We start from the raw sequence: 23,718 nt of genomic DNA on the forward strand, positions 1-23,718 counted from the left end.
TAACATCCTGTTTACTTTCTTGATACAATTTGGGCTACAGTTATTATTTTTAAGTATATTTTTATTTTGCCCTTCCTCTGAGGAGCATCTCTGCAAAACTGCTTCTGTTATAGATGTGGCCAGTCACTAAATGGCTGCTATAGAGCCTGGGCACAATCACAAAATACCAGGAGGTTCCACAGAATGATAGGAAGTCCCAAGCCAGGCAATCTTCTGTGATGGAACCAGATGTTCCTGAACATCTGCTTCCTGCAGGCAAAAAGGTGATGCCCCCTGAAGTGTCTCCTGCTGCTCCAATGAACTGGAGGAAAGCTGGCATTTGACTGGGAAAGAAGGAAGTGGTCGCCAGAAAGCACACCACTTGGGGGGAGGGGTCACTCTCCTGTTGTTATGTGCGAAGTCGTGTCCGACCCATCGCAACCCCATGGACAATGATCCCCCAGGCCTTCCTGTCCTCTACCATTCCCCGGAGTCCATTTAAGTTTGCACCGACTGCTTCAGTGACTCCATCCAGCCACCTCATTCTCTGTCGTCCCCTTCTTCTTTTGCCCTCGATCGCTCCCAGCATTAGGCTCTTCTCCAGGGAGTCCTTCCTTCTCATGATGTGGCCAAAGTATTTGAGTTTCATCTTCAGGATCTGGCCTTCTAAAGATCTGGATCACTCTCCTAGATACTCTTATGGCTGTTCAGAGATGCCCCTGCCATTACAGCAGTTGGCCACTGGAAGCTTCGTCACGCTACTAGGTTTGCCCTGGACTGCTGCAGGGCTTCTCTTTTCCGTTGAGGGGTATAGATCCAGGAACGAAAGGAGGGCAGGGTTATGAAAGCCACACTCTGTGGCTAAAAGTACTTGCAACTACGAAAACACAGGGTTGAACTCAGGGCGATGTAAACAAGTTGTTGTAGCTTTACAGGCCAGACTTTTATCAGAGTTAATCAATAAAGGGAAATAATAAAATCAGAGTCCAGTAGCACCTTTAAGACAAACAAAGGTTTATTCAGGGCGTGAGCTTTCGAGTGCCAGCACTAGTTTGAGGAAGAGTGAGTGCTTGCACTCGAAAGCTCACGCCTTGAATAAATCTTTGTTGGTCTTAAAGGTGCTACTGGACTCTGATTTTATTGTGCTACTTCAGACCAACATGGCTACCTTTTTGAATAAAGGGAAAGTACAATAAAACAAAATCAGAGTCCAGTGGCATCTTTAAGACCAACAAAGGTGCCACTGGACTCCGATTTTGTTTTGTTGTGCTGCTTCAGACCAACACGGCTACTCACTTGAATCTAAGGAAAGTAGTTCTGCTTCATACATGATAACTTTACTTCATAAGAGACAATTTGATAGAGATGTTTTACTCTCCAGTGCAGTGTGTTTCAGATTTAAGTATGCTTTCAAGGAATCATAGTCACATTAATCTCTTGTACACCCATTCTAATCCCAAATTGTCTTCTTTCACTTCCTTATATCAGCTATTGTGCTTTGAAGAGCAAAGTCTTTAGCTATTACATAAAGTGCATACATTACTCATCTGTCATGTTCTGAGATAGGACGCCTCAGTAAATTCAGCACTATTATAAATCTTACGACTTTTTAACTGGAGGTGCAGCTTGTTTAATACACTGCTGAAATGGATTTATTACTGTGATTAACATGTTGATACCTCTAAAATGTACGGAAACTTCACCAGGATTTGAATCACTACATTGTTTTAGCCTGCTTTAACATATTTTACCTTTTGTCAACTTTAAATCCACTAGACATAAAAATCTATAACTGAGGAATGACTTAACTGACACAACTTTTAAAAGTACCTTTTAATCACATTCTTGGAACCTGGGTCCCATTGACTTATGTGTTAAAACACTTTTCCTGTCTTCACATTCTAAAGCAAACAAGAGAAAAAGCTCTTTCCTGTGGTCTGATTAATGTACAGACAAAAGCTTGCTACGGTGTAGGGAGCACAGCTTTTGACTCACTCTTGTGCTCATACCCTGAATAAAACTTTGTTGGTCTTAAAGGTGCCACTGGACTCTAAATTTGTTCTTGTGCTATTTGCATTTAAAGGTGTCATCACCAGTTTGGTGTAGTGGTTAGGAGAGCGGACTTCTAATCTGGCGAGCTGGGTTTGATTCCGCGCAACCAGCTGGGTGACCTTGGGCTCGCCACAGCACTGATAAGGCTGTTCTGACCAAGCAGGAATATCGGGGCTCGGTGGTGGGGAGAGGAAGGGAAGGAGATTGTAAGCCGCTTTGAGACTCCTACGGGTAGAGAAAAGCAGCATATAAAAACCAACTCTTCTTCATCAATTTATTTATTAAAGTATTTTTCGCCAAATTTTTCTCCTGGGAGAGATCCAAAACACCTTAAAGTTACAAATTACAAAAATGGGCGACAAGTTTGCACTAGTCTGGGTCTATTAAGTTGACAGCTGCAGATTCCAAGCTACAACCTCTGGGCTAAGTGCCAAGTCTATATGTCTATTGCTTATGGGCCCGTACCTCTGGACCTGGAGAGGCTAAATAGCTGCTGCAATTGGGGACGCAGCTTCTGTTTCTTTCTCTGGCCATATTATAAGGTTCATCCTGACCCGAGTTGTAGAGAATTTTAGAGGAGCCCAGAAGAGTGGACAGGTTTATTCTTTGCACAGAAGCTCTGTTAGACAATTGTACTAAATGTAAGGCCTTCAGTGTGACCATCCATGATGTTGCATTTAGTTAAGACAGGAGAGCATATGATTTGAAACAGTTTAATCAGGCCTTTGGACCAAATTGCTCTTCGGAGCATTTGAACAAGGTCCTTGTTGACTTTATTCAAAAAGCACTACCCAGAATATTTTATTGAATATATGTTTTCTAAGGGGTTGTGCTGGGTTCTGCCATTGAAAGAAACTTGGATAGAAGTCCCCTCCCCCATTTTCCTTTCCTTTCCCTTTTTCATGTTTTTGTTTTATATATTTTCATGTTTTTTTCTATTTTGGTTAGAACAATATCATATTATTATGGTAGATTCAAGTGGGTAGCTGTGTTGGTCTGAAGCAGCACAACAAAACAAAATCAGAGTCCAGTAGCACCTTTAAAACCAACAAAGATTTATTCAAGGCGTGAGCTTTCAAGTGCAAGCACTCTTCCTCAGATTTACACTCGAAAGCTCACCCCTTGACTAAATCTTTGTTGGTCTTAAAGGTGCCACCGGACTCTGATTTTGTTATATTATGAGGGTATTATCTCCATATTGGATATGAAGTTATCAGATATTTTTATTTTGTTTTCTTCTTGTTGGGATTTGTGTGTGTAAAGCAAATAAAACAATTTAAATTCTTTTTAAAGGTGATTTGTGGTCTCTGTTCTAGCAGTGTAGATTCCTGGTGCTGAAGGACCTGTTTGCATTAATAGCCACATGGATTGAGGGCCATCATTGGGGAGGGTGAAGGGGATGAAATTGCCCTCCTATCAAAGAAGCTCTGCTGCTGGAAGAGGTAGGAAAGGCAAATTCTTCCCCTTCCTGCCTTAAAATGTCTGTCCAGCATGACTCTCAACCCACATGGATCCCACGATACCAGGAATTTACTTTCTGGGGGTCAGAAAGGACTGAAGGAGATGAGAGGAACATGGCAAAGATCCATGTGGCAATTATGATCCAACCCTAGTGGCATTTAGGATCCAACCCTATTTTTTTATTATTGTCTTATGTATTCAAAGTGGGTTTTATTTTTTAATCTGCTCACTGTGTCGTAATAATCTTACTTGTTCTGTCCTAACCTGTAAATATTTTTAATGTGCAGTTCTGATTGTTTTCCTGTTTCAGACAAAAAAGAGCCTTTCTCAAAGAGTGTTTGAATTCTTACACAAAAAGAAAGGTATGTCATTATCAAGGGACTGGCTTGTCTAGCAGTCTCTTGGCTTTTCAGAAACATTGGTTCAGGCTTGGCATACAACTTCATGGAAGCTTTTCTCTCTCTGGGAACTTGAGGTCTTCCTGACTGTATTTTCAGAAAGCAAGGTACGGAGAGAGTCGTAACACAGGTGCCTGTGAAGTTATGAGGCCTAGAGGTTTCAAGGCCAAGAAACTGGGAGGGAGTTTCTCCTACACATTCCATCTTGTTAGTGTGAGGACCTGGGGAAGGCGGCTTGCTTAACTGGCCATATGTACAGCTGCAAAGTATATGGATGGAAGCTAGCACCTGCTAAATAGGAAATGGTACTTGTAGGTTTCCTGTAGACTTCAGTTTGCATTGTGGTACCAATATTTTTAAGATTGGTGTAGTGGTTAAGAGTGTGGACTTCTAATCTGGAGAGCCGGGTTTGATTCTGCACTCCCCCACATGCAGCCAGCTGAATGACCCTGGGCTCACCACAGCACTGAGAAGGCTGTTCTGACCAAGCAGTGATACCAGGGCTCTCTCAGCCTCACTCACCTCACAGGGTGTCTGTTGTGGGGAGACAAACGGGAAGGCGAATGTAAGCCACTTTGAGACTCCTTCTGGTAGAGAAAAGTGGCATATAAGAATCACCTCTTCTTCTTCAAAGTATGTGGTCACATGCTAGCAACACACAAAATTGGTTAGGACCTCTCCTCCCCCATAAGCAAATAATTGATTGGTTAAGGTCCCCTGGCTAGCAACATATTTGATTAGTCACCTGGAATCATGCCAACACAGTTTGGCATAAAGGAAGATCCTTCATTCTAGACTCTGCCTTTTGTCTGGATTGTGTCTGCCTTGTGTCTTAACTAGGTGGGCCTTGCAGAAGGAACACCTGCCTTGGGCTTTGAAACTGTTCAACTTAGTCTGGATTAACATTTGGATTTGAGAACCAATGCTTGTAACAGTGGCTTAGGGTTAAATATTTAACTTTTATTATGTTATCCTTGCTGCTTACTGCCATTATATTGCATATCATAATAAATTATTAATTATATTTTGTGGAGTACTTGAGTTTTGTATTACCTTTAAAGAATAACTTCTGACAGTTGTTTTTTCATGCTTCAGTTACATCTTTTTGTAAGATAACCATGCAATGCTACCAATAGAATCAACTGGCTGCGTTGTAGCATTAAATTCAGAGGAGTAAATATTATTGAGAAACATGAGAGCTGCCATAGGGCGTCAAGTTTAATTTAGTTTTCTGTTCTGCCAGCAATACAAAACCAGATAAGATGGTTCCACTTTCCTGTTGAAGACCTTTCTGGGGCCAGCATGGTCTAGTGCAGGGGTAGTCAAAATGCAGCCCTCCAGATGTCCATGGACTACAATTCCCAGAAGCATTTGCTGGCAGGGGCTTCTGGGAATTGTGGTCCATGGACATCTGGAGGGCCACAGTTTGACTACCCCTGGTCTAGTGGCGGACTGGAATATGGAGAACTGGGTTTGATTCCCCCACTCCTCCACATGCAGCCAGCTGAGTAACCTTGGGCCATTCATAGTTCTTAAAGAGCTGCTCTCACAGAGCAGTTCTCTCAGAGTTCTCTCAACCTGATCTACTTCACAGGGCGTCTGTTGTGGGGAGAAGAAGGCAAAAGCGTTTGTAAGCTGTTTTGGGAGTCCCTCCTTGTGCTCTTCCTGAGAACCTCTCCTGGGGAACAGAGAACCCTCTTGAACAGGGAGTCACCATAGAATCATAGGGGCTTTTTGCACGGCTTCAAAATCGCACAATGGTTGCTAATTGGAAACGCTATTGATTTGCCATAACGCACGACGTCGTAGACAATCTGCAACACTCCTGAAACCGATCAGCAAAAAGCGCTTTGTTGTAGCGCTTTCAGGGGAATCCCAAAAAGTGGATTCACCCTCCAGAAAGCGCTACACTCTTGCAAACAATCTGCAACACTAGCGATAAAGACCTGTGCGTTAACATTGTTGCGGTTTCTTCAAAGTCCCTCCTCCTGAGCCTGTCCTCCAAACTTCCGGCGAAGCGATCGCCATTTTTTTTTCTCCGAGCGAGCGGGGATAAACGCACCAGCGAGCCTCTTTCTGTTTAGAGGCTTCCCTGGCTTCAGTCCTTCACCTTTCGTCACTAAGCACAAACCACATAAAAGCCCGTTTGCTGAAATAAAGTCCCTTTATTTTTTACACATTAATTCAGCCGAAAATCGGGCCCGTGAGAGGGGGGGGATTTTTTTTTTATCACTCGAGGCAGCGTGGCAACGATCATACGATCAAACGACAGCTCACATTAGGCAGCTGGATGGGTCTCTCCGTTGCAACGAATCTACACAGATTTGTTACAATGGGTCTGTGTTTTTTTTTTAAAAAACCTTTCTTAAAGGGAAAGGGGCTGTTTGGGAGCATGCTAACGGCTGCCCATTGGCTGCTTGACGGCGGGGGCGGGATGAGCTTGGAAATAGAGCTTCCTTTTCTGCCGAGACCGGAAGCTGCGGGAAACGCTACAAAACGCAACTGGATTCCACTACAAAGGCAGGTATGCATAACGACGAATTCCACTATTTTAAATGGCGATTTTTCGTTCAGTGACCAATTTGCAACAAAGATCCCGGTGCGAAAAGCCCCATAGAGTTGGAAGGCACCTCAGGGTCATCTAGTCCACCCGCTGCACAATGCAGAAACTCACAACTACCTGCCTACCCAGAATGACCCCAATTTCATGCCCAAATGATTCCCATTGCCAAAAATCCCCAGAATTTTCTTGAGAGCTACTTCTGAATACCACCCAATCGATCCTTTTCTGTATATCTCTTTGAATGCATTATAAAAACCATGCTTTAATGTACCTAAATAATTTATCAGCACAACAGCATGCTTCAATCTGAATTTTATTAAAATGGCAGCTCCTAGTCACATCAGGGATTGGTTATGACATGTGATGTTGTTATCAAAATTGTGTTTTCATCATCAGGTTTATAGTTTTGTACCTGTAAGAATAAAAGGAATTATGATATTGCCTTACGATATGCAAAGGCATAGTTTTATATCCATAATTCATCAAATAATGTTAAAAGAAACTATGCCATTACATTACAAAATGCAAAAACATATTGTAATAAAATGCAGAATGCTTCAAGTATAAAGAGGGAGAGAACAGAAAACATCTTACTGGCTATATGAAGGTAATTTTAAGGAGATGATAGTGTAGAAAATGGCAGAACAAATTTATGTCAAATTTTATAAACTGCATCCCTAAATAAAGATGTTCTATAGATGACAATGAATATTATAATTTATATTCATTCTGTGCCAAAAATTTATATAATGAAAGCTTATTGATTTAGTACGAAGCTTTTGTTGTTATGGCTTATGGCAACAACGAATAAACTGAACTTGAAACTAATTCATATTCCAGTTTATATTTGCTTTCATAGGCCCAAGTACTACTTTATTCCCCCCCACAGGTAGTTAAATTAATGTCATTGCATATTTTGCATGCCATAGTCTAGAACAGTTGTCTCCAACCTTTTTATCATCAGGGACCGGTCAACACTTGACAATTTTACTGAGGCCTGGGAGGGTAGTCTTTTGCTGAAGGACGTTGTCGCTGCCTGAGCCCCTGCTCCGCTTGCTTTCCTGCTTGTGCCCCTGACTTCCCACCGCCCACTGGGGGGTGCTGTCAGCAGCAGCTGCACAGTGCCTTACCAAGGGGGAGCCCCAGCCATGGCGGCCACTGGAGAGCACCAAAGGTGAGCCAATGGCAGAGTGGCAGGGCAGCCCCCGAGGCAGCAGCCGGAGAGGAGGACGAGGAGGAGCCGCAGCCTGGTACCGACTGATCTATGGACCTGTGTTGGGGACCACTGGTCTAGAAGAAGATTTTCCCCTGAAGGCTGGCAAATTGTACGATGGTTACCTCTATACAAAAAGACCATATAATGTGAATTTTTCCTGCATCCCCTTGCCCCCAGCAATATCCTGTGATACCACAAAAGCTTTTGCCTTTGTGACTCCCCAAGATCTAGGTTGCATTGAGGGAGAGGGGGAGTGCAGTGTCAAGAGTGAATTTGTTGAAATGTCCTCACTTTGTCCCCATATTTCTTTGTGCTGGTAGAATTGTGGCAGAACAACTTCTCCATGCATGTAGAAGGGAAGAGAGGAAATTTGGCTTCCACTAGAGCAGTGGTTCTCAACCTTCCTAATGCCGTGACCCTTTAATATAGTTCCTCATGTTGTGGTGAAACCCCAATCATACATCTATGCAAGTGTTATTTCACATAAATTAAACTGAAACTGACCAATGGCGTGAAGATCCATTGTTCGGGATTGTATATAAATATTTTTTCCCAAGGTTTCTCAGTTCAGCTCTGCCTCTTGTCCCACCATGCCGATCTCGCTCTTTTCTGCTGCTCCAGACAGACGAACGCTCTATCTCGATCTACCCCACAAGGCTGTTGTGTGGATGATGCCCCTTGGCCAAGCTGCTTTCCCTGCCGTGACCCCTGTGAATGGGTCATTCGACCCCCAAAGGGGTACCGACCCCCAGGTTGAGAACCACTTATATAGACTGTCTCTCAATCCTCCCTGGCTCTCACCACCCTGAACAACTTTGTGTCATCTGCAAACTTAGCCACTTCACTGCTTTTCCCCTAGTCAATGAATAAATTGCGGGACCTTCCATCATTCCGCAGGGCCTGCAAGACGGAGCTCTTCCGCCAGGTTTACGGTTGAGACCAGGCTTAACACCTACGCCCCCCCGGGACCTGAGGATTGGGATTAGACATGAGTACCATCAGTATCCCCTCTCCACTTGCTAAGGGGGAATGGGTAGTTGATTAGCCGCTCTTGCCAGGTAGTCATTAATATTGACATGTTAATTGGTTTTAATGTATTTTATGGGGTTTATACTGTTGTAACCCGCCACGAGCCGCAAGGGAGTGGCGGGAAATAAATTCAATAATAATAATAATAATAATAATAATAATAATAAATTAAAAAGCACTTGACCTAGGACTGGGCCTTGTGATATCCCATTGCTTACCTTTCTACCATCTGCCTCCCACCACTGTGAAGACTGCCTAATTATACTCTCTGTTTCCTGTGAATTAGCCAGTTTTTAATCTTCAGGAGTACTTGTCCTTTTCTCTCATGAGTTTACTTGGGAGCCTTTGATAACCCCCAACATCAAGATCATAGAAGGCTGCTGGGGAGGAAGAGAAGACAAGACAAGATTTCTGAGAGCTTTCGACTTCTGTTTTTTAGGAACAAAGTTACACCCGTGTCCATACTTCAGGGCTAAGTCTCCTTTCCACTTGTGCAGCGTAGCACCCTTTCCTGTGGTGAAGATGAGCTCCACTACAGACCACATTACTGCAGTGTTAGGCTGTTCTCTCATAAAATCAATGTCTTTCAAGGATCCAAAATATGCCAGCGCTAGAGGAATATGGGACACTAGATGACAACCTCTATAATGGCACAAAGTGGTAAGGCAGCAGACATGCAGTCTGAAAGCTCTGCCCATGAGGCTGGGAATTCAATCCCAGCAGCCGACTCAAGGTTGACTCAGCCTTCCATCCTTCCGAGGTCGGTAAAATGAGTACCCAGCTTGCTGGGGGGGGGGGGGTAAAACAGTAATGACTGGGAAAGGCACCAGTAAGGCCACCCCATACTGAGTCTGCCATGAAAACGCTGGAGGGCGTAACCCCAAGGGTCAGACATGACTCGGTGCTTGCACAGGGGATACCTTTACCTTTACCTTATAATGGATGAGGAGGGGTGCCAACAAGAATAAGCTTAAGATCCGAGCCATTATTTTTTGTTCTGAGATTATTCAAACGCATGCACTTGGGTTCTAAATAATTCATTTCCTATTGTGTAATTTTGAAAAAAAAACTCACTTATTGGCGCATACTTAAATATAATAAAACATAATAAACCCCACTATTTTGCAGTAGCAAAACAAATTTTTATATTTCTCCAGTGGCTTCAAAAACTATTGCTAATAATACTGATCAGTGAAGGAAAAATATTTAGGCTGGAGTGGTTTTTTTACTGCTCTATAGACGTAGGTTTTGTCACTATGTGGGAAAATTCTGATATTTAGTTTGATTTGCTTATAATCATGTGTAGACATTCAAAATGAAAACTCAATAAGCTAATTTTCACGTTCAGCCAATTATTTTTCCAGTAGATTGTTCAGTGTCTTTTTAGCAAATAATATTTTTACTGCAGATTTACAAGATCATTGTATGTTACAAAGAAACTGGATTAGCCTGCTTCACTGGTGATTATAATTTAGGCCATAAAATCAGATGTGTAATTATGCTCATGTACAACAGGTGCTTAGTAATAAATGAAGCAACAAAATTAACTAATTAAATTAGCAACTCCAGATCTGCTTTTTGAAGTTTGAAAATGCTTATATAGATGATATTGTTTTAAATCTTGTTAATTTTTCAAGGCTGACAAATGTCAAATCACTTTCTCTTTTGTCCGTTAAGATGCTTAGGCTGCATTGCTTAGACCAGGGGTAGTCAAACTGTGGCCCTCCAGATGCGCATGGACTAAAATTCCCATGAGCCCTTGCCAGAAAACTCTGGCAGGAGCTCATGGGAATTGTAGTCCATGGACATCTGGAGGGTCGAGTTTGACTACCCCTGGTCTAAGCAGTGTAGCAGTTTGACTACCCCTGGCTTAGACTATATTACTCTAAATTTCTAAAAGATAGCTGTTTTGATATACAACTTGTTTAATGCAAAAATAATTCTGCCTACTTTCTAAATATTTAAAATGGGGAAAGACAAGATGACATTTGTTCATGTTCATGTGCTCCTGGACATTGCCTTGTAGATTCTGTCTCTCGAAATAATTGGACCCTTAACTGGCCTCTATTTATGTCAAGGTGGGTCAGGTTTTATGGGTATCATTATTCTATTGACTTTGATGGTATCGTAATTGAGCACAGAATTTGACCCAAGCATAGTTACTTCATCTGTAAAACATTGGCAACACTCAACTACCTCAGCTGGATTCAGTTTTCTTTTATAATCTATGACAGTCAGGGCAATAGAGCATTGATAGATCATTTTCATGTTTTGGAATGATAATTCTAAAGGAGCTCAGTTCCTCCATGACATCAGACTACAGAAACCTAAGTAATCCAAATTGGATTGCTTAAGAACTTTCCCCCTTCCTGTGTTAATGCACCACACAGCAATTCAAGCAAACAGGCGAACTGATTATATATGGAATCTACATGTCAGCATATTCTTCATACTGATGAACTACAATTTCTATTGGAATGTCTGACATAGAGACTCACAGTTTTCGCTGGCAATAAGATCTGTGTATATAAAATCACCTTTTCAGATGCCACTGTAGTGAAAAATTTGGAAGCCTGAATTGCTTGGTAATTTTGAAACTACAGCTTCCATTTGATCATATCGTGTGGCTGTTATATTTACGGGGAGGACACAGCTATCAATCTGCACCTTTATGGGAAGGACTTTAACTTCATTGCCTTTCTCCTATTATTTGATCAAAGCCCTTTTATCCCCTTAGGCCATTTGGGTTTATAGCATCTTTACCGTGTTCATAGAGAATAATTCAGAATCACAAAATGGATATGGAAGTGAATGGGCTTGTAAAACTTTGGAAGGTTAGAGCACTACCTCCATACCATGTGCTTTTAAGGCCTTCTTCATAACACGAACAGATTTCATCCTCATGTAATGTGTTCTAATACAGCATTTGTTTTCCTTTTCTAATCCATTCCTTTTCTAATGTGGATTTCTTGCATTCCTGTCCAGGTTTTGATTAACAAAATTAGGGGAAATATTAATTAACAACAACTAAATAAATGTAGGTAAACATTTGAGATGGGTTACATCCTCTGCAGAAGTATGGAAGGCAGAACACTTGCTGACTTCTGATTTAAACATGCAGCCCCAATCATGCTTCTTAGTGTTCATTAGTGGATGAGCACTTGTGAATAAATCCACATTGTTTCCAACAGTTCCTTCTGATAAGTTTTTCAGAAATGCATTCGGTAACCGTGTAACCCATACTCACATTAAAATAGTCTAGTGTAGCGATCCCCAACCTGTGGGCCGCGGACCACATGTGGTCCTTCGACTAATTAGAGGTGGGCCCCGAAGGACGCCTTCTCTCCCCCCCCCGGCCCTTTACAACACACTTCATTGTTGTGGTGTGTCTGTATCTTATTTTGAAGGGATGTTTAAACATTACCATAGCGATCAGAGAGTGCTAGGGCAGTGGTTGAGAGTAGAAGAGTAAACTACCCCCCCACCGGGCTTCAGTAAAAGGCGTTGAGTGGTCCCCGGTGAATGGTCCCCGGCGTTGAGTGGTCCCCGGTGATAAAAAGGTTGGGGACCACTGGTCTAGTGTAAAGAAGTAATCCATCTTTTTGCTGACCATAACCTTCTCTACAGAACTGCTGACTTGGGCTTTAAAACTGGCTTAGCCCAGTAATAGGGATCCATAGCTAAGGATTGAAGGTGGATGAGATGGGCATTTAACTCACAGGAAAAGTGCTGAATTCCAGATCAGGCTTAAGGTTTTGGTAATTACCTTCAAGGTAATTACCTCTCTGCCTATGACCCTCAAAGAGCTCTACACCCCACCACCTCTAACTGGCTAGTGATCTTGGCCCCAAGAAAGCCTGCTTGACCTGAACCAGGGCCAGAGCCTTCTCTGTCCTGGCCCCCACCTGATGGAACAAGCTCCCAGAGGAGATCAGGTCCCTAACAGAAGTAACACAGTTCTGCAGGGCCTGCAAAAGGGAACTCCTCTACCAGGCATTTGGTTGAGGTTGATCAAAGCTAAACAACACCTACTGGGTCCCCAAACTTCCCTCCTTTGAACCCATATGCTTAAACTGACTAACCATAGATCTGTTAGATTGTGTCTCTGTTAAAATGTTATTTTCTCTGTTTATTGTCATTGCTATTACTATTGCTTTGTATTTGATATAATCACTGAGCTTGATGTATTATTTATTATTCTTGTTTTCATTCCATGTGAACTGTCTTAGAAGAGAGTGGTATATAAATGTAATAAATAAATAGTACCCTGCATCAGCTTGGGTTGTAGCTATCGGAATACGAGGTGGATTCCAAGCAGTAGGAGCTTGAGCAAGTAGAACTGAGAACAAAATGAAGTTAGAAGTTGGCTTACCTGACCTCTAATAAGGAATAGGCAAGTTGATTCGCCTTGTTATTCAGCAGCTTATCATAAACCCAGAACCTGAGGTGGGAGAGAAGCAAAACAACTTCTTCGGTAGCTCTCAGCAGCGGCTTAATTGCCACCCAGTTTTCAAGAAACAACAATAGAAGTTTGTTCTATTCCCAAGAGCCTGAAGCCTCACTGGGTTCAGACTCAGCTTGACCTCTGAAATTGCCATTCCCTTTGGTTTTTGTTGCCTTATTCCATTTTCTCCCATCTGTAAAGAACCCTAGTGACATAGGGGTTTTTTTATCTGATGCTGCAAAATGTTACTCTTCTCCAGGGAAGGGTTTGACAAAGGGGTATTGCTCTCTAATCTAAAGACTGTTTCTGCCTGCTAAGAAGTATGGCCCCTCTTCAACCCCCCTCCAAATTTCTATTATGAGCCGTTGGCATGTATCAACCACCAATAATTCAAGCATATACCTGCATGGATGTGCTTATTATAATTTATGGTGTGTGTAGGCAGAGGACACAATACAGAGATTTGAAAAGTACAGAATCTCTGAAAAGTAAGTAGTGTTACAAATTCAGTGTGGTTCTGAACCACAGGAATGAAGGCAGAAAGCTTCTTTCTGAAGTCATAACGTGGGTAGGAGTAGCATTTTATTCTTACTTTGTATGGCTCTAGAAAAGGTTGGTTATAAATGTTAAAATAATGACTATGTGTGATGTCAAAGCAGAGGTTTTTGTTCGCTGCCTCATGTCCTTGATATATGGCAATATTTCATTGCATCCAAAGGGATTTGGTAATTAAACAACATTGGGTTAATTGTCACCTGCTTTCCCAGTCAGGCAGTACATGAGATCCAAAAGAAGAAGAGTTGGGTTTTATACATCACATTTCACTCATCCAAAAAGAGTCTCAAAGACCAATTATGCGCGGGGCTAGAAATCTGGGATGGCGGTAGCAGGGCAGTCCTGATTATGCACCCTGCAGCCGCCATACCAGCCCTGGCCCTGTGCAGCGCCCAGGAAGACCTGCGAGAAGGAAATGTGGAATCTTCCACGTTCCCTTGGATGCCACAGGTGCCAGCGGGGGCAGGGTCGGGCCAGCCCTGTGCAAAAGGCCTTCCCTTAACCTACAGTGTCCCTAGACAGACACTGCATGCCCCTGTCAGCTCCGTGAAGCCGCGGAGCCGACAAGGGAGTCCCCCCACTGCCACCTTGGTGGGAGAGCGGCATGCCGCTCCCCGCCATTGTGCAATGGTGGCCCCATTCCCCCCCTTCAGGAAGCAAGTCGGGCTTTCCAGCCCTGGTGTTGTTCGTGCGCCTGCGCTACGCCGGGACAGCCCACATACTCAGGGGGATTCCTCCCCCGTAAGTACATGGAAAGCGCCGGGGCAATGCCTGGCAACAACCCGGCATGGCTGCTGCCGTGCATAATGGGTCAAAGCAGTTTACAATTGCCTTTCCTTCCTCTCACCACAATAGACCTCCTGTGAAGTTGGTGAGGCAGAAAGAGCTCTGATAGAACTACTCTGTCAGATTAGCTCTAACAGGACTGTGACTAGCCCAAGATCACCCAGCTGGCTGCATGTGGAAGAGCGGGGAATCAAACCCAGCTCTCCAGATCAGAAGCTGCTGCTCTTAACCATGACATCAATCTGGTTCTTGAGAAGTGAGAACACTGAAGTGCATCCAAGAAAGGAGACAATAGTAACAGTTGTGCAAAAAGAATGAAGGTTGTGTGACTTCCAGGAACACAGATTGTGGATTTGGACAGGAAATCAGTAATAAAGTGAGATAATCTATCAAATATCCAGATACCATCCAAGCAAATGAGATAATAAAAATGAGGTATAAAAATCCCTGCAGTAATCATAGGGAATTGTGACTATCCAACCTACGTTTGTTCTATCTTTTCCCATCCCAACACCACCTTTCTTGCAGGCCGGCGTTTGACCTTTAGTAGTATTTAATTGTAGTAGAATTTTGTGAGGAGATTCTCATGCTTGTTAGCAGCTCCTATCTAGGAAGCCTGGTTAGCTGTTGGATAGACAACTATGTCTTCTGCAACTCTTTCCTTTGATTAGTGATCATGAGTGATTGCAGTAATGTGTACTAATGTTTCAGAAACTAGTTCTATATGTTCATTTGGTTCCATCCCATATTCTAGTCTAAGAAGTATTCATGTGGACTTCAGAAGTTGACCTTTCTGACCAGTATCCAACCAATGCTGATGAGCATGCAACCCCCGGGGTACCTGTATATGAGTTGTGAGGGATTTATTTATTTAAAACATTAGCCACTTTTCTTCCTTAGGTCAAGGCAGCTTATAATATCATCATCAATAAAATACATAAAATAGGTGACATTTAAAACAAACCTGCCAATTTAGAAATCACAATTTAGGACTGTACTTATCAAATGCAATCCTAAATAAAATAAAAAGTGAGGGGGCCAGGAGCACGTCCGTGGGGAGGTTGTCTGATAATTGTGGGGCTGCCTCTGAAAAGGATTCAGAACTTTGTATTATTGTGCCATTTAATTTTTGCTACCTTTTGGCTTTGCTTCTCATATATGCACTTGCATTTCTTGTTGCATAGGCAGCAAATCAGAGTCCAGTTCTTCAAAAGACAGTTTCAACAAATCTGGCAAGGTCAGTTGTAGCTCTCTACCACTATTTGTTGTTGAAGTGCCCCCGACAGTCGCCAAGAACTGATGTTAAACAAATGGTATATCTATGAATGACATTGACTCCCAAGAGGTTCAAAGAGATAATGTACCATCACTCCTAGCAACAGATACGAAGGTGTTGGAGAAAAACTGGACGAATTTGGAATTCCCTTTCCCATTTTTTCTCGAGGGCCTGCCCTTCCTATTTTCTTAGTGGAAGAACTGGGGATTTATCTTTTTTTTCTTTAAGGATGAGTAGAATGCTTCGTAGGACAAAGTTTTACTCAGTCAAATTGTGTACCATGAAATATTAATGTAAGACAACCTACAGCATTAGGTTATGATAATTATGTTCTGAAGAAATATATAACATATTTTAAGCGATAGGTGTATTGTTTATGGTTGAAGCCAGGTCAGTAAGAGCGATGGGCCCCCCTCAGGCTGTACTATACAACCTCTAGCTTATCCCCTTGTAGCAGGGTTAGGAGGGCCCTGGTCCTGGAAGTTATGCTGGGAGTTATGCTGGTTAGGGGAGGGGGGTTATGGGATTTTATGGAATTATATATATTTTATTTAATCTGCCTTGAGTCTTAGGAGGAAGGTGGGATATTAATCTTAATAATAATAATAATTTATTAATATTATTATTATTAATAATAATATGATCACATGAAACTGCCTTATGCTGAATCAGACCATTAGTCCATAAGTCAATATTGTCTACTCATATTGGCAGCAGTTCCCCAGGGTCTCAGAAACGTCTTTGTGTCACTTCTGACCCCCCCCCTTATTTTTTTAACTGGAGATGTCAGGAGTTAAATTGAAGACCTTCTGCACGCCCGGCAGACACTCCTCCACTGAGCCATGGTCCTCACCCCTTAAGTTTGTATAATTTGGGTAATAATATGCTATAATTTGTTGAATAAAAATACGTTATTAAAGAGTTTATATTAGTGATATGGAGTTTATGAGATAATTGGTGTCAAAATAATATATTTCCATTCATTTGGTACAAAGTTTGCTTTCTACCTTCAATTTTTATTTTTTTCCCTATCTCAGTTGGCAAGAATTAAGATATGTGTTAAGATAGCATAGAATGCAAGTATTTGCATCTCTTTCTCAAACGTTGGGTATATTTGCAATACCAAATACTACAATTCCATATGTGAAGTTATAAACATTGCTTTCTATGTTGTTCATGCAGTAAAGTATGTTTAGTTTGATAGGAAAGCAAATATATATATATACACTATATCTGTTTTTGTATTTCTCCACAAAACACAATTGTTATTATGGCTTCAATACTTTGGAAAATTCTGCATCCCTAATCTGAGAAGGAGAGTGAAGGTAGAACGGAGCACGAGGATTCTGACAGTATGCAACAATTACATCCGAGGCAGAAGATGTCTGAAAATGCACAAAGGAACAGCCAGAATGGTGAGTTGTGACATTTGTTAAGGCCCCTGGGACATCGGGCTGTGCTGTCAGTGCTGTCCCAGGTTTGCTGCAACAATCTGTTCTGCATCATAGGATATTGTGGACAGATGTTCCTGTAACAGTGCTATAAAATACTTCTCCCATATTCATTCACTGTTTTGCCATTAAGTTGCAGCTGACTTAGGGCAACCCCATAGGGTTTTCAAGGCCAGAGATGTTCAGAGGTGGTTGGCAATTGCCTTCCTCTGCATAGTGACCTGGTATTCCTTTGTGGTCTCCCATCCCTGCTTAATTTCCAAGAACTGGCGAGATCTAGCTAGCCTGGGCTATCCAGGCCAGGGTGCATACCTTACCTACAGTGCATGCATTCTGATTTTTCTCTCTCTGTAAGCATGTTTGCTGAGTCCAGTGTGTTTCTGTTGCCCCAGAGAGTCAGACCAGAATCAATGGATTGGAATTAATTCAAAAGAAATTTTGGCTAAACATCCGGAAGACATTCCTGACAATTCGAGTGGTTTCTCAGTGGAACAGGCTTCCTCAGGAAGTGGTTGGTTCTTCTTTGAAAGTTTTTAAGCAGAGGCTAGATAGTCATCTGACAGAAATGCAGATTCTGTGAACTTAGGCATATTGTGAGTGGGGAGGCAGAAGGGACTGTGTCAGTGTTTGGCTCTGTGGCCCTTTCTTGAATGCCCATGGAAATGCCAATCACCGTTTTGGGGTTGGGAGGCGAATTTGTTCCAGGCCAGGGATTCTGTTTTTTTTTTTTAGGGGGGGGATCACTGGGGCATGAAATTGGGGTCATGGTGGGTGGGCAAGTAGCTGTGAGTTCCCGCATTGTGCAGGAGATTGGACAAGATAACCCTGGAGGTCCCTTACAACTATATGATTCTACTTAATGGAAGCCATCATTGAACTCTGAGGAACCAGTAAAGCTACTGGCTTGTAACAGTAATAATATATTCAGCTGGATTCAGTTAGATAGCTATGCTGAACAGCGCCCTAATGAGAGATCAGTTCTCAGAATATAGTGTTAGATTTTGGCACAGCTACTTTCCATGTACACTTTGAAAAACTTTTATTCCCATAAATTTCATGATTATGAGTTATCAAAGAGACTAAAGTGGAGATTCTAAAATAATTTAAATTTATAATACACACGATCTCATTGCTGTGTTAGAATTGCCAAGTCATATACTAAGAATGACAGCCTATTTACACTTGTTCTTGCATGTAGCTTTAATTTCTTGGTTGATTAGCTTTAGGTAGGTAATGGAGTACTATGACTGTAATGAGGAGAGTGCATTGTGCTTTCAATTATTTTTGATACTGGAAAGGTATAATTATAGAAGTTAGCAGGCTAAGTCCTGTGTATTATTATTTTGTTTATGTTGCAAACAGTATTATATTGTTTGTATTGCAAACATATAGCAATAGCATTACACCAGCAAGCTGCCTAAAGCTTTTGAATGCAATGCCCTTATTTTCATTTATTTTACTGTGTTCCAAAAAAAAACCAGGCTTGCCTTAGCCGGAGAACTTCAGCAGTGATGATTATGTAATTGTGGGGAATGGGATTTTGTATAAAATCCCGTCCCTCCAGGCAGCCATAAGGTTTTTTAAAACCCCCAGTAAACTCCAGTATGTCCATATAGGGTCAGGTATATTATTTATTTCATTTGACTGTCTACGATTTAGAGAAGATTATAATTTTTTAAAAAGCCTTTGGTGCAGGCAAGCTATTGTGCAAAATATACCCTGTCTGAAACCTGTAACATTTAGTAGGAAGTCAATGCCATAGAAATGTATGAGTCTTTGATGTGAACATGTTTATGACCAGAATGCATAAGTCTACGTAGAGAGAGCAGATCCATGTATTCTTTAAGTTACCCAAAGCCTCCTAATTGATGTGTGTTGTGATAGTGTCTAATTATGAAAAAAAACCCACCAAAATATGCAGCAAAAAGTATGGACAATAACCTGGGAATGAATTAGCATTTTGTAATGAATGAGCTGTCAGTTGTAGGATTCTGCCTCATTTGTTGAACATGCTGGAGGGTACATGGCAAATGAAATAAGATACTGAATGAAAATAAGGGTTGCTGCTGTTTATAGGTTGCAGATATAAATAAAATCCTGTTAAGCGTTATTCAAACCTCCTCTCTGTTGAGAACATGGTATATTAGGCATAATGATGGAACACAGACCCCCCAAACTAAATTCCCACTTTGTCATGAGGTTCTAGGGAGAGCAATCCACAGACAGGGCTCCCCCCCCCTCCGCAGTGCCACATAGCTAATTGTCATGAGACTAGGCATTTTTTGCTCCCCATCCACGACAGCCTGGGGTGGGGAATATAAATCAGGATGCCTATAGCCTTTTGACATAGAGTCACTTGCACTGGATGTTTTAAACCCATTATGCACAGGGGGAATAACGCACATTCGGGGTGGAATGGCAGCGACTAAAATCACCAATAACGCACGGTGCCGGCTGCAACCGGCTGCAGCTTCGGTGCATACCTCAATCAGTGTAGTTGAAAACCTAAAACATTGCTGTTTTCAGCGTTTGTAACTCAAAGCTGAGACTGCTAAAATATACAGCTAAATACTCTGAAACCAATTGCTTTGGTATGCCAAATTGCCCAGTCTCCTATGAACCACATATGAAGGAGTTCTGGTATTCAAATTACAAACTGCAAAATAGGAACAACAAAACTGACCTGAAGTAAATGTTGATCACAAATCAATTCAAGTGTTTAAAGGAACTCCCACAGTTTGGTTCTGGTTCCCTAGAAACAGTTTTTTGGACATTGCGTGGGAAAAAATTAGAACCTAATGCATTGTTTACAAAGGCTGGGAACATTCCCACTATTAAGTTTAACGTTTATGTAAATAGGAAGTTATTTATTTATTTATTTATTTATTTATTTATTTATTTATTTATTTACTTACTTACTTACTTATTTGATTTCTAGCCCGCCACTCCCACAAAGGCTTGTGGGAGGTTACAATATACATAAAATCCCCCAACCATAATTAACTTTAGAAGAGGTAACTTCTCTCAGATGAGGGGGATTGTAAAGAAGAAATTGAAAGCAATGCCTTCCCTGTGAAAAAAAGGTTAAAAAGGTTAGGGCTTTTTAGCTTGGAATAATGATGATTGAGGGGTGACATGATAGAAGTTCTCAAATGTTTTCATGAGAGAAAAAATAAGTCATTTTCTCTTTTTCTTGCAATGCAAGAACTCGTGGGCACTCCCATGAAATTAAGGAGCAGTAGGCTTAGAACAAATAAATGGAAGTACTGCTTCACCCAGAAAGTAAGTAACACGTGGAGTTTGCTGCCGCAGAAAGTGGTGGCTACAAACAGCTTCACGAGAGGATGAGATAAACATATGAACAGAGGTCTGAGTGGCTACTAGCAGCAAGGTATAGATAGAACACTATGTCTGGGGTGCTCTGTATTCTTGGTGCTCAGGGGGCAACAGTGATAGGGCTTTTTGAGTTCTAGCTCTGCTGGTGGATGTCCTGGTGGCACCTGGGGTTTGGCTACTGTGTGACACAGAGTGTTGGACTGGATGGGCCATTGGCCTGACTTCTCTTATGTCCTTATGTTTAGTAAAACAGATATTTACCCTTTTAATTTAGTGGTAGTTGGGTTGTAGCATGTTGAATCCATGGAGTTTTTATCCAGCAGTGTTTATGTCCTTATGTTTAGTAAAACAGATATTTACCCTTTTAATTTAGTGGTAGTTGGGTTGTAGCATGTTGAATCCATGGAGTTTTTATCCAGCAGTGTTTATGAACTTCAGAGAATACTCACAGTGTGAGTATGTGTGGAGCTTGATTTAGTATTTGAAACAACCATACCTGATTTTGTAGACATAAAAGAAGAAAAGAAAGAGAAGACAACGAAACGGAACCAGTCTCATTTTATTAAGCAAAGGGAATATTTCGATGAAGATGATTATTACTGAAGGGATTATTTTGCCCATCTTGCCTTCTGTGATTATTAAGGTATACTATAAGGTATACTATAAGATTGATATTTGATATAGATTTATTTTGTTTCATGCATGTGTAATGTGTCAAGCATTGTCAAGTCGCTTCCAACATACAGTGACCCTATGAATTAATGACCTCTAAAATATTCTATTGTTAGCAGCTTTGCTCACTCAGGGCCATGGCATCCTTGCAAACTGAGGGCAAACTGAGGGCCATGGCATCCTTGACCGAGTCAGTCAATCCCATGTTAGATCTTCCTCCTCTTCTGCTTCCTTCAACTTTTCCTGGCATTATACCATTTGCAAAAGTTAACTAGATTTCATTAAATTTTCATTTTAAAATAGTTGACTGGATTCGAAGAGCCGTAAGTGTAACACTGCTTGTAGAATGCATTTTCTCTGCCCCTCCTTCCCTTCAGCAGCTGTATGTGCCCACTGAACAGCCAGTCGCAGGAATGGCCCGGGATAAGGTGCGGTACACCACATCTGGAGGAGCAATTCCCCATTCCTCCACATGCAGCCAGTGGGCTGTCCTTGGGCTTGTTATAGTTCTGTTAGAACTGAGGAGTTCTGTCAGAAGTCTTTCAGCCCCACCTACCTCACAGGGTGCCTGTTGTGAGGAGAGGATGGGAAGGTGACTAAGCCGCTTTGAAACTCCTTCAGGTAGTGAAAAGTGGGGTATGAAAAAGCAACTCTTCTTTGGAGCAAAACGCCTTTGATCGTAAAAGGACTCGTTTGAATTGGTTCCTAGGTTGGTATTGATTTAACATAAAACAACTGGTCCTTGGATTTTAGTAAAGCTTTTGACAAGGTTCCCCATGATGTTCTTATGGATAAGTTGAAGGACTGCAATCTGGATTTTCAGATAGTTAGGTGGATAGGGAATTGGTTAGAGAACCGCACTCAAAGAGTTGTTGTCAATGGTGTTTCATCAGACTGGAGAGAGGTGAGTAGCGGGGTACCTCAGGGCTCGGTGCTCGGCCCGGTACTTTTTAACATATTTATTAATGATCTAGATGAGGGGGTGGAGGGACTACTCATCAAGTTTGCAGATGACACCAAATTGGGAGGACTGGCAAATACTCCGGAAGATAGAGACAGAGTTCAACGAGATCTGAACACAATGGAAAAATGGGCAAATGAGAACAAGATGCAATTTAATAAAGATAAGTGTAAAGTTCTGCATCTGGGTCAGAAAAATGAAAAGCATGCCTACTGGATGGGGGATACACTTCTAGGTAGCACTGTGTGTGAACGAGACCTTGGGGTACTTGTGGATTGTAAACTAAACATGAGCAGGCAGTGTGATGCAGCGGTAAAAAAGGCAAATGCCATTTTGGGCTGTATCAACAGAGGCATCACATCAAAATCACAAGATGTCATAGTCCCATTGTATACGGCACTGGTCAGACCACACCTGGAGTACTGTGTGCAGTTCTGGAGGCCTCACTTCAAGAAGGACATCGATAAAATTGAAAGGGTACAGAGGAGAGCAACGAAGATTATCTGGGGCCAAGGGACCAAGCCCTATGAAGATAGGTTGAGGGACTTGGGAATGTTCAGCCTGGAGAAAAGGAGGTTGAGAGGGGACATGATAGCCCTCTTTAAGTATTTGAAAGGTTGTCACTTGGAGGAGGGCAGGATGCTGTTTCTGCTGGCTGCAGAGGAAAGGACACGCAGTAATGGGTTTAAACTTCAAGTACAACGATATAGGCTAGATATCAGGAAAAAGTTTTTCACAGTCAGAGTAGTTCAGCAGTGGAATAGGCTGCCTAAGGAGGTGGTGAGCGCCCCCTCACTGGAAGTCTTCAAGCAAAGGTTGGATACACACTTTTCTTGGATGCTTTAGGATGCTTAGGGCTAATCCTGCGTTGAGCAGGGGGTTGGACTAGATGGCCTGTATGGCCCCTTCCAACTCTATGATTCTATGATTCTATGATTCTATGATTGGCAGTGACATCCCTGTTCTCTTATGCCTACAACAACTATCAGTTTATTTTAAAAATTTACAAAGGATATGGGAGGATAGTCCTGACCATTTAAGCCCTTAGGGTACATTATAAGGCAATTGTCTATGCTCATTATAACACTAATGATATTAACTAGCAATAATATATTTGATGTTGTTTTTTTCTGTTTTTAGGATTTTAACGTTGCAGCCTGTCAAACATCATGTATACCTTTGATGATATCTTCTGCACCATCATTTAAAAGAAAATTATAATATAATTCCAGTGCAATTGGAAATGTAAACTTTAATTATCGGCTATGTGCTGTTTATTTGTGGGTGATTGTGTACAGGCTCCTTATTAAGCTTCGGTGAGGATGAAGAACTTAAGGTATTTAGTGAAACTGCCACGTATAGTGATTTTTACTGTACAAGCTGTTGATGAATAATTCTTTTTTGTAATTTCCTGATGAACTATTTCTCTCTGTCTGCCTAATCAGCAGGCCTGCTGTGAAATATAATTGCACTTTCAGGAAAATTACCATCTCACGAGATGAATAAGTTTGATGATTAAATTTGGTAGAACGAAGTAAT

General features: G+C 41.7%; 1 protein-coding gene across 5 annotated transcripts in view; it reads left to right on the forward strand.

The window, feature by feature from the left end:
- Positions 1-23,435, forward strand: part of DCDC2C (doublecortin domain containing 2C) — a 63,506-nt gene extending 40,071 nt beyond the window's left edge. For 4 of the 5 annotated variants that reach the window (XM_077353337.1, XM_077353254.1, XM_077353550.1 and 1 more), the window contains 5 exons: positions 3,803-3,854; positions 15,668-15,720; positions 17,075-17,174; positions 21,055-21,189; positions 23,320-23,435. In XM_077353337.1, the coding sequence (XP_077209452.1) occupies positions 3,803-3,854; positions 15,668-15,720; positions 17,075-17,174; positions 21,055-21,149 (300 nt within the window). In that variant the 3' untranslated portion in view covers positions 21,150-21,189; positions 23,320-23,435. Of the gene's footprint in view, positions 1-3,802; positions 3,855-15,667; positions 15,721-17,074; positions 17,175-21,054; positions 21,202-23,319 lie in introns of all 5 variants that reach the window. The other variant, XR_013234318.1, reaches the window with a different exon arrangement.
- Positions 23,436-23,718: the final 283 nt, after the last annotated feature.

The sequence above is a fragment of the Paroedura picta genome, chromosome 1 (genome assembly GCF_049243985.1).
Source record: "Paroedura picta isolate Pp20150507F chromosome 1, Ppicta_v3.0, whole genome shotgun sequence".
NCBI lineage: Eukaryota > Metazoa > Chordata > Lepidosauria > Squamata > Gekkonidae > Paroedura > Paroedura picta.